Genomic DNA, 15,206 nt, shown 5'->3' with positions numbered 1-15,206 from the left:
GGTCATTTAAACCTGTCTGCTCCTAATTAATGACGCTGTCCTTCCTGCACGATTAGGACCATTATGATGCAGCGGTGCAGCGGGGCCAGACAGACAGACAAACAGGAGCAGGGAAGAGGTATTACTTCACTGACTCCTGACCTGTGAACTAGCCAGCAATTAGACACAGAGGAGGGGTGGGGAAGCCTCCAATTAGACTCTCAGCAGCCAAGGAGGAGGGAGAGAAGTTGGGTTTCAGTGTGAAGAAACAAAATGAAGGGGATAGGCGATCAAACGGGATGAGAGGAGACTCAGAGGTGAGCTCGAGGAGAGCCTCAAGGTCAAGGATACCAAACACAGAAGGTCTGAAAAGGCCGGCTCAGCTCGAGTTGAAGGACGGGGGGGAAAGTTCTCTGAAGCTGGTGCGAAGACGCAAGATGAGAGAGAGCATCATGGCCAAGGAGAGAGGAAGGGTCAGAGGCAAGAACACACACACACACACACACACACACACACTCAGGACACGACAGATGCGTAATTCAATCACAACCTCAAAATAGATTTATCTCCCCCCTGCTGTTGCTTAAACTGCAGCGCCCTCCTTTTTCGTGCCCCATCACTACTCTACCAATCACATCCGCTGACAGCACGCCACCATCTCTGGTGTTTTTTCTTTTTTTGTTTTTTTTTTTTTAATTCTTTGCTAAAATCGAAGGGGTGTTTTCTGGGTTACCCTCAATCTAAAAATAGCGTGTAGATACAGCTGTATTTATAATGCAGGATTGAGGAGGGGGGGGGGGGGTGAGCAGGGAGACAGCAAATGGAGGAAGAGAGGCAGAGTAGGGGAAGAGCACGCTGGAGCCAGTTGGCAGAAAAAGCGAGGCGTGCGCTGGAAAGTGAGGGAAGAACAGGCGTTATGAAACTAGAGACTTTGTGTGTAATGCAGTGGAATGCAGATGGAGCAAGTTGACGGAGCATAGGTGATGTGGTGGCAGGAGCTGTAGGGGAAGAATACCCCGTCTAGACATTTAACTGCCCCCATAGACTTCCTGGATGAGATCTCAGTGACACTATGTCCTTCCTGTGGTCCTGCCGGCCCCCCACCGCCCCGCTGCTTTCCCTCCATCTCTTCCTCACACCTTCGTCTCCTCTCCCTCTCTCATGAGTGTGTTTGTGTGTCAGTCCTTTCACCCTCGTCCTATGGTTCCTTTATCAAACCTCCATTTCAGGCCTTGACACTTACCCAGTGCTGCCACACCATCGCCATCAACACACACATACAAACACACACACACACACACACATACATACACACACACACACTGAGGGCGCATGCAAGTAAAACAAATGCATGCATACAAATGCACAAAGCAATACACACATGGACAGAGTTGCTCATGCAGACAGACACAAAATGATGCCGAGAGGAATGCATACACACACTCACGCGCACACACACACACATTCCCCTCAGAGGCATGAAACTGCTCTGATCTAGCAGTGTAGATGGGGAAACACCCACCATTTGAGCAATGAGGAATGTCAGGGTTTATAAAAATGAACAATTTGTTAGGCGTCATATCAATGGATCAAAATAACTGACAGCGTTAAAAGTACAATTCTCTGTGTCACAGCAGCTAGACATCAGACTATAAATTCAGAGGTTTATGATTCCAAATTGAACAATTCTTTCAGTCTGATTTCGCCAAATATTGATCAGAACACAAACAGGCTACAGGAGAAAATTCGCAGTTATTGTGGATAAAACGATACTTGTTGAATGTAGGCTAGACGCTGTATTTTTTTTTTTTTCTTTCTTTCTTTCTTTTTGGAGCTGGCCAATAAATGCTGTTATTAGACGGATAGACGCAGAATAAAGCCACCAAAATACAGACATATACACAGACACGGTTAATACTCACTTGCTTTTGGTTCAGGTTCGTTTCGAGTTCAAGCTTAAAGATCAATCAAAATGTAGTTTTCTTTGTTAGATCGCTCTTTCTTATGATTTCAGAGAGTATCCAGTTTCTCGCAGGCATTCAGTTGATCTTTTTTTTCCCCCCGATTATAATAAATCAAAATAGCATCGCGCGCGTCTGTTGCTGAAAATCTCGTTTTGACACCGTTATTGCCGTAATGTTACTTATAGCTTATGGTCATGCTGATGATGGCAAGGGATGAGTCTTTCGGATGAAATGAAGCAGAAGTCCCTCTGAAAACTCGCTTTTTTTTCTTTTCTTTTCTTTTCTTTTTTTTTCCCCCTATTTCCCTCGATTTCAGAGCCCCTCTCCCACCTCTTTGTTATTGCCAAAAATAATTGCCAGCCTTTGTTACAGTGTCTCTACGCTTCCAGGCGCAGGGTGTAGCTACCATTCAGCTCTTCCTCCTCTGTCTCCCCTTTCCAAATGTTTCAATGGAGATGCAGCCTGTAGACACCTCTCTCTTTGCCTTTCCCTCTCTGTGCCTCTCTCTGTTCCTTTGGAGGAGCGTCACCTTCTGCACTATTTTTTTCCTCAGACGATACATGTGGGCGGATTAGAGAACAAGACAGAGGGGTGGGAGGACCCCGGTGAATACAGAGGCTAATTTCTCATATGGCCGCTGAACTTCATAAATACATATGCTGTAAAAAATACACGCAGCTGAGCTATGAGAGGAAAAGATCGTGTTGATTTATTGGCATCAGTTTAATCGGTTCCTTTTCTCTCTCTCTCTTTCTCCCCCCCCTCTTCCCCACTTAGCCTACATTGGCCACACATGCTCACTCTGCTGGACGGACGCACAAACACCATTTTGTCTACAGGTTCCCAGCCTTGACTCTGGCTTGGCTGACATCAGCAGTCATGTGGTAGCAGAGGAGCAGGTGGGTTATGATATGGCAGAGTCTGGAGTAAGATGTTTCATAATGATAATAAGAAGAGGAGGAAGAGGAGGAGGAGGAGGAGAGGCTGTTTAGATGAAGTTGTCTTTGCTCTCTATCTGTCTTACCTTTTTAAAAATGTCACTATTTCAATGAAATTCCTGACGCAAGACAAGCCACAGGAGAAATATCAACCAGATTATTTCAGCCTCTTTGGGAACCCTGTAAGGTTAAAAGGAACAGACTTGTTATTTGGATGCATTTTGCATTGAAGATGCAGTTTGTCCAGGGGCCCTAGTGGTGTGAGCTTCTTTCACTGTACTTCCACAATGATCAGCAATGTTGCTGATGCACTTATGGACAGGAAACTCATCAAACATCGCCTCATAAAAATTACAAGAGCCGTAAAAGGGCAAAAGGCTACTGCTCGGGTGCCTGTAGCATTTTTCTCAGACCACAAAATGTTCTCGGAAGAGCAGGGCGCAGACCGAACAGGGATGAGTAAGGGAGGCTCAGTGAGATGGGACTTTTTAACAGAGCATTTACAAAGAGGGGTATGTTACCGTAAATTAACCGGTTCAAACATTAAAAAGGGCAGTTTACAGATAAGTGTAGAAACAGATTGCATTTGTTACACAAAGCTGAGGCGATTATAGGCAATATTCAGATCTGCAGAGCCTCCAATGCACCTCACTTGCATGTGTTCAGGCTGGAGGAAAATCATGTGAATAAAATGAAACAACGTAAAGGTCAGGCTCCTCGGCGCTAAATACTCCACCTTCTCTCAAAAGACCTACTCTAACTCATAAAACACTAATCTCTTAAGTGAGCCATATGCTTCAGTAATTCTGACACATAAAATGTGGGCGTCGTGTCAGCGGGGAGACTTAATAGCATGAAGAATACAAACAAGGCGTGGATCCGCAGCTATTCTGGATTCCAGGAGTCCATGAGTGAGACGTTCAGCCTGTACCTGTTCACTGTAAGCCACTCTGAGCATGAACAACACGCACATGTAAAACTGTTACATACTTCAGGCACCTATTCACAGCCAATACCTCCACTATAAGTGTGAGATTTGGAGCTGCTGTCTGCACCCACAGGAAACAATGCATAACTCTTTTCCACACTATATCAGCCCTTGTTCATTTACGGCCCCCCCAAACCCCTGCAGCACCGTCTAGGATCAGTGAAACACAAGATTTATACAGGTGTTGCACTGAAGAATTAGATAATTCAAGCTGTTAAAGCGGCAGAGCCCCGCTGGCAAAGTCTATAGGAGTGTTAATACAGCATCTGTAGCATTTAGCATACAGTTTGTTAAAGGTTACAAAACAAGACTTGGAGCAATGCTAGCAGCTCTGTAAGACTGTAATTAGGCACTGCTGTGCTAAGGGCTAAATGCTAACATCAGCATACAAGCATGCTTAGAATACTGTGTTCCACAGGTAATATTTACCAGGGTCATGTTAGCATGCTATTATTTACAGCACTGAACACAAAGAGCTGAGGATGATGGGAATGGCGGTTTTGCAGATACTTGGTTATAAACCAAAGTATCGGACAATTTGAAATTTGGCTTAATAATGGTTCTAGAAGAGCAGTCTGGTGCGAGCAATATCATGTAATATCTTGTGCAACATGACATATTTTCTTCAATATTACATATTCTTTATCTTTTAGTACCATGCCTATGCATATACAGATTTTTTTATATCTACTGTGCAATATTGGAAAACACTGTACTCAATTATTTCACCATTATTTTATCTTATCTTATTTTAGGAGATCACCAAAGTTGTTGAATTTGCAAGCTAGGCGCCTTGATACTGGGAGCAAACTTCACGGCAATCCACCCAATAGTTGTTAAGACCTTTCACTCAACAATCTGCTGGTGGCGCTAGAGAAAAAGGCAGGAACTCATTAAAGTCATGGGGATCCTCAACAAAATTTCCGGCCAATTTATCCCATTGTAGTAGAAATATTTCCACCAACCTTCAGACTGACGCTGCCATCCGTAGAGCCATGCTGCTAGCGTGGCTAAAAATGGATTAGCTATAAATTCATTCAGTAAGAACTCCATGTTAAATCGCTCATCAATCACAGTCATTTTATGGCAAAGCTCTGTTAGTATCAGATAATAATTAAGATACAGCATTTGCACGTTCAGCTGACGATGTCCAATAACAACAAGCCTGTCAATCACCCCTCGTCTGCATCAAACTAAAACTGATTGCACCTTCAGAGTCACCAGACCAGAACAGATGAGCAGGACGTCATCCACAGAAAGTAGCTGACAGTGTTTCCTCATCAACCCGCATAAATACTGAATGTTCGACTTTGTTCATCCTAAGAGCGAGCATTAGGCAACACACACACATCCACAGTCCATCTCTTGGCGGCAGCATAGTGCAGCTCATGCATAAGGAAGCAGTGAGCAGCAGACCTGAGGAGACATTGTGTGGTCGCAAGAAGATTCTCACGCACTGACGAAGAAAAAAAGAGCACGTCTGTCTCATCAGTTCACCACCATTGCCGGTAAATGTTTGTATGATTATTATATGTGTAGATAAAAAACATTGTATGTATCATGCAAATGGAAAAAGGATTGCAAGGAGCAAGACACAGCCTATAGCAGATACTGTACAGATGGGGGCTGAACTGTGGGGTAAACACAAAGGGTTGCTGGCCTTGAGGATGCAAAGACTGACTGACAATGAGAAACTGGTGGTTCAATAATCTGTATTGATGTTGTCCATCACCAATCGAAAAACAGTGTCCAGTGACTTGGTGGACAGAAATGAAAAATGCCGCTTTAGAGATGAAACCCCGAGTGATCTTCAGGTCTGTAACATAGTTTATGCTCAACGGAAGGCGGTCGCACGGGGGATATGAAATTGGTTTTGGTATGAGAACGATATAAGACACACAAATCAAGCTTTGCAGAGCCGCTGGTTTCCACGCTGCTCGCGTAAAACCCACAGAGCACACAACAAATGTCAGCAGTGACAATGTGCAGTAGTATGGAACACTGAATTGTTAGCAACAGCAGAAATGCCTCCAATCCCATCATAAGATTTGTTAAACCAGTGGATGCAGTCTCATTGCAGCCATGTTATTTCCAGCAAGCCAGTCTCTAAAGAGGCTCTATGGTCTCTGCAAATCAGTATGTCATTACCTGACAAGAATTAAGACTACTGTATTATTGTGAGAATGTAACCAAAACATTGGTTATCTTTTCAGCTGTACTAAGAGCAGTTTTCTACAAACAGTATAAAAACAGTATAAGTTGATATCACATAAAATCATAACACAGACCTGAAAATCATTCCGAAAGGCACCGGATGGAATCGTGTTTTGGGCTCATTTAAGCAAAAATTAAATTAGCCATCAATGTCTAATTGAGTAGATGCGTCCTGTTCTGCTCGCCTGTGAGCCATCACAGCGTGGAGCCACACAGGAAGCACAGGGACGGATGGAGCTGCGGATGAACGATGACTGCAACACCCATGACCAGGTGGCTTCACAAATTCTGCACAATTTCTAAGAAATCGCATGTCTTAACAATAAAGTCATGTTTTCGGCAAAAGTTCTCTCCGGTTATGACTCATTTTTCTGGCAGTCTGAATTTTTAATGTTTGATTACTGCGTGCTGTTGTCCTGATTTCCTGGTAATAGTTGCTAGGCAGGTGTAAAATTTTGAGAGACAGAGCAAAACACATCTGGGACATGTCAAACAGGATGTCCCTGGCAGCGGCCTCAAGTGCTGTTCTTTCTTATGAGCAGTTTCTCATGTTGCATAAAGGTCAGATAACTTCTCTAAAGGCTGTTGCAAATGAAAGGAAGTGTATTGATTGAAAAGTTTGCTTGCATTAAACATTTAACTCGTTCCCGTTCATAACCTTTCCTTTCCTAGTATGCATTCAGTCATTTTTGAACCGCACTGTCTCTTAATTAGCCTCTATACAAAATGTTGAGCCACACTTCTATCTTTCATTCATAAACAGCCTATGAGTTGTTAGTGAAGGGGCGATTAATCCCTAATTAACGCTGAAATTCCATCGAGCTAAAGCTAATGCATTATAATTCATGAGTCCATCCTAAATACTTAATTCAACTTTTCTGCTGAATTGTATTGCTTTACACTGAACAGTCTACCCTCACTGAGAATGTTTACGTGCATATTAGTATTGAAGTTTTCACTCCTGGTTTCGGTCTTATTCAGGACATGATGGACCTGGAAAGGTTCACTTGTGTCTTTCATGAAAACAGTGAGCTGGTGAGGAGTTTTAGAAGTAATAGTAACAATACAGCTACAGACAGAACGCCTCTCTCGTTTTACTTATACTTTTTAATACATACAATTTGTAAGGCACGCAGGGAACCAAACTATCACAACCTAAGTCATCAAAGATCTAAAAAAACCATATATATTTTTATATAACATCGTAATGAAAAGCAAGAACAAAATGTTGGCAACGCCTTGTGTAAGAGCGGACAAATGATTTTGAGTTCTCAAGAGCTCTCCAGTGAGGAAATTGGATGTTGCGTGATTTGGACACCTGCCTCCGTCTGCTGGGAATAAGATATTGGGAAATGATGTCTGGAAATATTTAAAGAGGAATCGACTGACAGGATCCGTGTAAATAAAGGCTCCGTGCTCTCAGACGTTTTTAAATGTTTTGAATCAACTTTTGCATTATTTCTAATATTCAGTCCACCCTTATTAAGTATGTTTATGAGTACATTTGTAGTATCCTGGTTCTGAGTTTTATCCTGGTTTTGATCTTATTTGGGATAAGAAATCTGGTTATTCCCTGTATAAATGATTGGAAGAGTATCCAGGGTCATGATCGCCTGTATGCAGCTGTGTATCCCACACGCACACATACACGCTCACTGCTGATGATGAAAGGGTTGTGTAACTGTATTCCTGTCCATGTTATTATGTCCACCCCTTCAGTGTTTGATCCCTGTTAAATGTAACTAAATTCCCAGGAAATGCTCGCTATGCTTTTGTCAAATGTTGGACGGCAACAACGGACAGACTGTTGGTGGGCTCTGAGGACGCCCCTGGCACGAGTCTCATCCGGACGGAGATCACTGTTATTTCCGGTGAGGTTAATCTGAGCTGTTTCCAGTTCAGTGTAAAGTCAGTCACACAACTAAATTCAACAAATCTTACTGCATCACAAATAGTGATCATTGTTAACAACAAAACATTTCCCAGAACAATCAAACCCGGCCTGAACTGGATGGTGGGTGAGCCTCTTCTTCAGCCTCTGTCCTTAGATGGCTGCTATTAGCTTTCATTATTTATCAGTGTTACAGGGCCCCATTCTCTCTAACTTGTTTCCTCCTGGTTAATATCCAGACAAAGAGGCCTCAACACAAAGACGAGTGAAGCCCGACATCATCAAAATCATCCTTGGACTGTTAATTCAGGCGACTCTAATACTCAATCTGCTGCCTTTTAATTTGCCGATCATTTTCCAGTTTCCTGGCGGAGAAGTGATCACACTTTCAACAGAACTCCATAACACATGTTGAAAGATCAAGAACCCATCAGCTTTTCAGTGACAGCTTTTTCTCACAGAGCTCCTGTGTTCAGTTTACCTCACAGAAAGATTGCGTTACACTTGATATACGCTTAATATAGTCGTTCAATATTTAACCACAAGGGGGAGACATTGCATCAATTCACAGTAGGCTGAGCATATGAGAAATCCAGTGGGGAGTCGGATGTACGAGCTACATGATGCTACTTGTGACTTCGATCATAAAGGTGAGAGTACACTACAGAGTATTTCAGCTATATTATAGTATAGAAGTGAGTATTTATAGGATATAGTTTAGAGAACATTTTAGATCCAAGATGAAACTAAGAGAAAAGGTGCAATTCTAAATGTGTCTGCCACTTCAGCACCACAGACAGCACCCTTATCTGTGTGTGATCAACACACAGCGTTTAGGCCTCTGATGTTTCATACTGCCTACTGACAGTAGTCATGACACAAGTGCACCAAAATGCCATTTGTTATGCAGAAAACTACATTTTTAAAAAGTCCTCTATCAGTGGATGAGAGAGCGGCTGCATTTAAACTTACAGGTTTGCTGTGCTGCTTTTCATTTGCCAGAGGCCTTCACAGCATCTGACCCAGCTCCATATAGAGCCTAATTTAGAGCCTGGAGGCTGCACACCAAGGGCGTCCGTTTCATTTCATCGATGTGGGGCACACTGTGTATCAAACTCTGGCCAGCAAATCACTCGGACACATTGAGGGCACACAGGGAGCCTAAATTCTTACTTCATCACCACGATGGAAACCAAAAAAAAAAAACAAAATTCACACTACGTAAATATTCAGGCATGGATGAAATTGCTTCATATTGGATTTGATTCATGCTTAAAACTCAGTTGGTAGATTCTTTGTTGAAATGCTTTATGATAAAAGTATATGTAAACCTGAGTACATTTGCAGCCATTTAAGTTTAATAAAAATATATTTGCATTTTAAGCCAAAACAATGAGCAAAGAAAAGTCATCTCTCTCTCACTCTCAGCTCTACTTGTGCGTTCACTAAACAAATCAAGTTTTCATCCACCCGAGACCTCCATGATCTGATCGGGCTCCGTAATTTAAGAGCCTGAACTCCCCTGACCAAGGTTTCATTTCTGCAACGAGAGGGACACCTTCTCCATCAAACACGGCCAGCAAATCACACTGACACACCGCGGGCACGAGAGGAGCCTAAATCTGTCACTGCAACCCCGGAACTGAAGCACAAGATGCACATTTACACAACCTCGCTATGAGAAGCCCAATAAAAACCAGCCTCAAAGACGAGTCTTATGAAACTCAAGAGCAGGGTCATCAGAGAAGGCCTGGAGGTGAAAAAGAGTTTTTAAAGGGAAGACTGGACCTGGATGGGTTCACTTCTGTCTTTGAGAAAAGCACCAGAGCTGTGAGGAGTTTCAGAAACAATAACTGCTCATGTTTTATTCATACTTCTTAAAACACACACAGCTTCTAAGGCAACCGGGGAACCAACTCATTACAAAGCAACGAGAGACCAAACATCTGAAAAATAAAAATGGTTATATGACACTGGGACCATAATGCAAGAACAAAGCGCTGCCAGAGCCTTGTGCAATAATGATTCTGAGTTCTCAAGAGCACAGGAAATCGGATGTTGCATGATTTGAATACCTGCGTCCATCTGCTGGGAAAAACATATTGGGAAATGATGTCCTGGAATATTTGAGGAGGAAACGGCTGAAAGGATCAGTGTAAATAAAGTCCCCGAGCTCTGGCAGATGTTTTCATTTCTCTGTGAGTCGCAGCTTGAGATGCTCTCACAGGACACTTCTAGCTTTGTGTAAGTCTCGCCAAATCAGCAGAAGTAATCTTTCGAAACCTGACATTTTGGATCGGAGGAGCTCCGGCTGCCAAAATCACAGCTTGTTTTTTTCATTGCTATTCTTCATGGTTTGTTTTTGCTGTGATAAGAGTTCAACATCTGTTACTTTTAAAAGGTCTCCTGATGGTTTTTGTCCTCCAGAGAGAAACCCAAACCTCTGATCATCCACTCGTTTGGCACTTGGCCTCTCTCTCATTCTTCTTGTCTGAGGCTCTATTCTTCTGCTTGGCTTTAATCTCTGATTCCCACTGTTTTTTCACCAGCGTGTACAGCCTCATGGTGGCCTGAGCGTCTTGAACCTGGGAGCAACAGCGGAAGAGAGAGAGTGGGGGGGTGTCAGTCCAAAATGCAGTGGCCCTGTCACCTTTTAAAAGAAAAGGAGTGCGGGTAGTGTTTGATGTGTTGACTTACAGATGAATGTTCGCCCTGTTGGACGTCAACGTTGAGTATTTTTTTACAGAGGAGTCTCAGCGCGGGTCGACCACTCTAAAAAACAGAGAATAGGGTGAAGCACTCTGTGGGGTATTTCGGATGCACATGGTTAGGCAACTTTAAGTCGCAGACGTACCTTTACAGCCTCCTTAAAAGGTTTGTACTTCTGAGTGTCCCGGATTTTCTTTCTTGGATGATCCAAGAGTAAAATCTGAAACAGGAGTTTACGATTGGTTTAGAAGCTGTTTGGGACGTTGTTTCAGTTCCCTGGTAGATGTCACATCCAGCCTACCTTTAGGTCATTGTGTATGGCATGTCCAACCACGATTCTGCCCCGCAAGATATCAGCAACCTCCCTCTGCACAGTCGCTAAATCCTCTCCTGCGGTGAGGCACACACGGATGAGAAATGATGGTGTGATAGCACACAGAGAGCAGCTAACAGCTCGTTTCAGTGTCTCATTCCGACTGCTCTCACAACTCACCATTTCTGATGTCCTCTGGTCGGATGCCACTGAAGGCCGTCCTGTAGTCTGTCACCTTCTCTGTGGGTTTGACGTGTTTGTCATAGATGCATTTCCCAAACTGGTTCACGAGGGACACACGAGCCACGATGCTGTCCTCTCCTGCAGGACCGACTCCCACCATCTCGCAATCAATGGCCACAGCCCTGGTGAGGCTAACGGTCGGCGAAGGGCAAACAGGGTGATGAGAGGGGACAGTCATCACTACTATGCCAGTCTCACAAAGGAGTTAAAGCTGGGAGTGTTTGTTGAATATTTGTCTCTATCTGTCTATGATTATAGAGCCACAGCATGCTGTAGTGTTTTTTGACATTTTGACTTGACAGGGCATTTTGAAAACAGTCCCTGGCAAAGTTTTATGTCACTGCGAGTTGATTTTCATGCTGCTACAGAATAAAAGGGAACGAGCGGCTGTGTGGAAGCGAGAGGAAACACATTCACCAATCTTTAATGACTGTCTTCACTCACCCCTCGAAGGCATTCTCCTTCACCAGGGTTTTCTCTGTGTCCTTGCTCTTCTGGACGCCCTGCTTCTTCCTCATGATCTCTGCTGCCTCTGGTCCCACTGTCGCCTCGATGTCGTCAGGGTCTACGTCATCAAACCACAGGTCCTCTCTACAAAAGCACAGGACAAGATGAAGTCAGCGGCCACGGCCACCTAATTGTCAGTAGAAGTTAGTGCTGTGTACTTACTCTGTAGGTTTCGTCTCCTCAGCCACAGACTTCTTTTTCTTGGCCGCTTGTTTAGCGTTTGACTTTCCACTGTCCTTTTTCCTTTTTGGAGCAGCAGGCTGTTTCGTCTGTGAGACACCTGGAGCCTTCAGGTTCACCTGAGAGTCCCTGGGGACAACACTGTCAGGAACTGTTTTGTGCTTCACTTTTTTCCCAGCGTCTGTCTCCCTGTGACCAACACTTGGACGGGAAATATTTTTAGAAGAATTTTCTTTAGCTCCCTTTTTTTGAGGAGCACCATTTTGATGTTTCGGTGTCACCGGCTGCTTCTTCTCTGGCTCGTTGGCCTTTAGCATCTGTGGAAAGCAAATGTGTGAGCAATATTCAGAGATGTACAGAAAGTGAGACAATATAATAAACAAATTAGATATGTGTGAACATGGTCAAACTCTGCTCAAGACAAACCTCTTGCAATAACTTCCAGTTAGCGGAGAACTGTTGAGCATCTTTTGGGGGTAGCGTTTGCTGAGCTTTAGCCGTTTTTTGGTCCTTTTGGTCCTTGTGTTGAGGCTTTTTCTTTCTGTACTTCTGTTTCATCCACTGTTTCCTTTTCTTTTTCGCTGTGTTGTATTTCTCTGTCGATATGGGTCGTCGTGTTTTAGCAGAAGAGTCTGTCTTCTTTGCCTTCACCGCTGACATTGTGGCCACTTTCGGTGAAGTACTGTCTATTATTTGTTTGAAGTCTGTAAAGTCTGTTTCCGTTCTCAGCCACGCTGGTCCGTCAGAGCTCCTTCACTTGGTTGCCAGGTAGCGTTAAAAAGGTTCCGCTCGATACCGTTTCACCAAGAAATTCTTCCCCGGAGTAAGTTTATTGTGTAGCCGCAACAACGCAGAGGATTTCTTCGGATATTGTCCTTAACCGCTGAGAAAAATACTAACTGGTAACTTGCATTTCAGGCACTCTGAAGCCACGCTGAAATGTGTACTTCCGAGATGCGTAGCAGGCAAATGTGTCCGGCAAAACATGGAACCGTAGCATATTAGTAACGTCTACTTAGTTATCCACTGACATTACGGTTTACATTTAAAACTCATTTCCATTTTAATTTTTCTAAACTATTTATATGATCAAAATGATGTTTTGTCCTGATGTTATTTGTTTTACTTCTTATTCCAAATACGGAACTAACTTAGCGGCAAACAGTTGGCATCGGACCGAATATCATATGGGACAAAATGTAGGAAAGCTAATAGATCGCCGATTTTTGACAGCGAGAGAGAAATAGCTGCCTGGCCAATGTTGATGGTAACTTAAAAAAGAAAACTTTCATTTTGGATAAATTCGTCGCGTGGTATATTTCGAGGACATCTTGGTAAATACACAAAGCTCGGTTTATATGCGTTGACAGGAAAATATCTGGTATGTAACGTGAAGTGTAGCTAACTTTGGGTCTGAAGCTTTGCTCCCTGAATTCTGACACGTTTTCATCTTATTTTTGTCTTTTTTGTTGTGGTTTCAGATCATGGTCGAAAACTCCCCCTCTCCCATGCCTGAGAGAGCCATTTATGGCTTTGTTCTCTTCCTTGGCTCACAGTTTGGCTTCTGTAAGTAAAATGTTATTTCAGTCTGCCAATATTAAAACATTAAACATGTCTAATGAAATGGTCAGTCCATCAGTCCGTCAGTATTTTAAGGTCTTTCAGAGTTATGGCCCCAGTTTGTACCTCTCATATACTATCATTGCATCCAGGTCTCACAGCCAAGCATCTATTACTTTCCCTTCCTCTCTCCTCAGTTCTCTATTGCCTGTGGGCATTTACACCAGAGGAGTGGCTTCATTCCATAGGACTCACTTACTGGCCTCAAAAGTAAGTAGAAATTTATAATCAGATAGTAGTTATCAATAACATTTTCCCTCTGTTGACTGCTAAATGAAAGTGTGTGCCTCAGGAAATACACTTTGTCTTGTGTAGATATTGGGCCCTTGCTGTGCCGATCTATCTGCTGGTTGCACTGACGATCAGTCTTGTGTTGCTGTTCGGAGTGAACATGAACAACACGGCTCCACTCGACTCCGTGGACAACATCACAGGTCAGAACGTTGCCTTAGGCGAACTGTGACCTGCTGGTCAGGTGACGATACACCTGAGTGGCAACACTATAATTTGTACCACAAAGGCTACTGATATTAAAACTGCAAAATACTGAGATGTTAAGAGGATTTTCTCTTGGAGGTCGAAATTCCCTGACCCTAACAGCCTTGAATGTCTCCTTCCTTGCAGATGTGTATGCTCAAGGTCAGAGGCCAGAAGGCTGCCAGAAGGGGGGAGTACCCAGACTGAGAGATGTTTCCATTAGCGAGGTCAACAAAATGTTCTATTTGTCACCCAAGCATTAACAAGCAGAAACGGATTTTAGCTGGAGGCAGACCAGACGTGAAGCTGCTGGGGATTTATCATGGTGTCACTGTTTACCCTTTGTTTATGTATTTACTCAGGAACATTGTACAGTTGGGGCAAAGATGTATTGAATGAATTTACTTACTCTGATGCTTTACACATCTGTATGGACAAAATCATGCCCTGAGTGTGGTATTATGTTTTGTGCAATAACTACACTTTTGATAACATTATTATATGAAATAAATAAGGTGTGATGTCTTAATATACAAGATATTCTGTTGTATTTTTAATTTTTAAGGGGAAGAGTCTCACTTCACAATCAACTGTGAGAAATTTAAGAAGAGAATCACAGGTCCTGTAGTGGTTTAGTGCCTGCCCCGCGATAGCTCTGTCTCTCGTGCAGCGTTGCCCCTTTACACTGATGTGCCTCAGGTTACACCATCTGTAGTTCACAAACATCGCTATGCCCCCATCCTCCCCCTTACCACTCTGTAATGCTCTCCTGTCCACTCTCATAAGGTGAAATCTGTCCGAGGCAACATCTCTTTGACCTTTAGTCCACCTACAGGTAATAAACAGCTTTTGGTTTATAGATATACTATAATTTTAGTATAGGTTCCCACTTGCCACATTTTCATTTTTACGGCTTGGGGGAAATCAGAACTTCTTCCTAACTCATGTGGAAGTTCTCTGTACAAAGTAATAACTAACGAATCAGGAAGAGATGTGGACTAGAAGGTCAGAATGGTTATTGGTAAGCATCATCACAAGTATCTTTACAACACAGACATATTGAAATAAGTAAATCTGTCAACTGGGTGTATTTTAAACTGTAAATATATACATGTTGGTAAGTCTGCAGATATTTGGATGCACTTTCAACTGAAATTACTTAACTACTACACGATTTTCCACT

At 43.1% G+C, this 15,206-nt stretch overlaps 3 protein-coding genes across 9 annotated transcripts in view; 1 reads left to right on the top strand and 2 right to left on the bottom strand.

Moving 5' to 3' along the window:
- Positions 1–6,221, bottom strand: part of LOC143338564 (voltage-gated potassium channel KCNC1-like) — a 52,039-nt gene extending 45,818 nt beyond the window's left edge. For 5 of the 7 annotated variants that reach the window (XM_076759021.1, XM_076759022.1, XM_076759023.1 and 2 more), the window contains exon 1: positions 1,902–2,742. Coding sequence is in view for 2 of the 7 variants with exons in the window: in XM_076759018.1 (XP_076615133.1) it covers positions 6,158–6,168 (11 nt within the window). In the remaining 5 variants the exon portion in view is untranslated. Of the gene's footprint in view, positions 1–1,901; positions 2,743–6,157 lie in introns of those variants that run through there. The other 2 variants (XM_076759018.1, XM_076759020.1) reach the window with 2 other exon arrangements.
- A 3,588-nt stretch (positions 6,222–9,809) lies between these two features.
- rexo4 (REX4 homolog, 3'-5' exonuclease) lies at positions 9,810–12,882 on the bottom strand. Its single transcript, XM_076759017.1, has 8 exons — positions 12,353–12,882; positions 11,909–12,243; positions 11,684–11,830; positions 11,177–11,370; positions 10,985–11,073; positions 10,829–10,903; positions 10,672–10,746; positions 9,810–10,559 (listed from the first exon to the last, which is right to left on the bottom strand). Exons 1-8 carry the CDS (start codon positions 12,584–12,586, stop codon positions 10,422–10,424), a joined length of 1,287 nt encoding a protein of 428 aa, XP_076615132.1. The 5' UTR covers positions 12,587–12,882; the 3' UTR covers positions 9,810–10,421.
- Positions 12,883–13,111: 229 nt separating this feature from the next.
- pigp (phosphatidylinositol glycan anchor biosynthesis, class P) lies at positions 13,112–14,552 on the top strand. The gene is made up of 5 exons (XM_076760341.1): positions 13,112–13,307; positions 13,408–13,492; positions 13,684–13,756; positions 13,862–13,980; positions 14,171–14,552. Exons 2-5 carry the CDS (start codon positions 13,411–13,413, stop codon positions 14,284–14,286), a joined length of 390 nt encoding a protein of 129 aa, XP_076616456.1. The 5' UTR covers positions 13,112–13,307; positions 13,408–13,410; the 3' UTR covers positions 14,287–14,552.
- The last annotated feature ends 654 nt before the right edge of the window (positions 14,553–15,206 follow it).

Source organism: Chaetodon auriga, chromosome 20 (genome assembly GCF_051107435.1).
Source record: "Chaetodon auriga isolate fChaAug3 chromosome 20, fChaAug3.hap1, whole genome shotgun sequence".
In the NCBI taxonomy this organism is placed as follows: domain Eukaryota; kingdom Metazoa; phylum Chordata; class Actinopteri; order Chaetodontiformes; family Chaetodontidae; genus Chaetodon; species Chaetodon auriga.
This window is presented reverse-complemented; position numbering and strand designations above follow the sequence as displayed.

What these genes read in the sequence shown, in the direction of transcription:
- rexo4 (XM_076759017.1), bottom strand. Translation starts at nt 12,586, where the DNA reads ATGTCAGCGGTGAAGGCAAAGAAGACAGACTCTTCTGCTAAAACACGA. An exon ending in AAGGAGAATGCCTTCGAGGG is followed by an intron (nt 11,371 to 11,683) that starts GTGAGTGAAGAC and finishes GCCGACCGTTAG; the next exon opens with CCTCACCAGGGCTGTGGCCA. An exon ending in AACAGGGCGAACATTCATCT is followed by an intron (nt 10,560 to 10,671) that starts GTAAGTCAACAC and finishes TGTTGCTCCCAG; the next exon opens with GTTCAAGACGCTCAGGCCAC.
- pigp (XM_076760341.1), top strand. Translation starts at nt 13,411, where the DNA reads ATGGTCGAAAACTCCCCCTCTCCCATGCCTGAGAGAGCCATTTATGGC. An exon ending in TGGCTCACAGTTTGGCTTCT is followed by an intron (nt 13,493 to 13,683) that starts GTAAGTAAAATG and finishes CTCTCTCCTCAG; the next exon opens with TTCTCTATTGCCTGTGGGCA. An exon ending in CTCACTTACTGGCCTCAAAA is followed by an intron (nt 13,757 to 13,861) that starts GTAAGTAGAAAT and finishes TGTCTTGTGTAG; the next exon opens with ATATTGGGCCCTTGCTGTGC.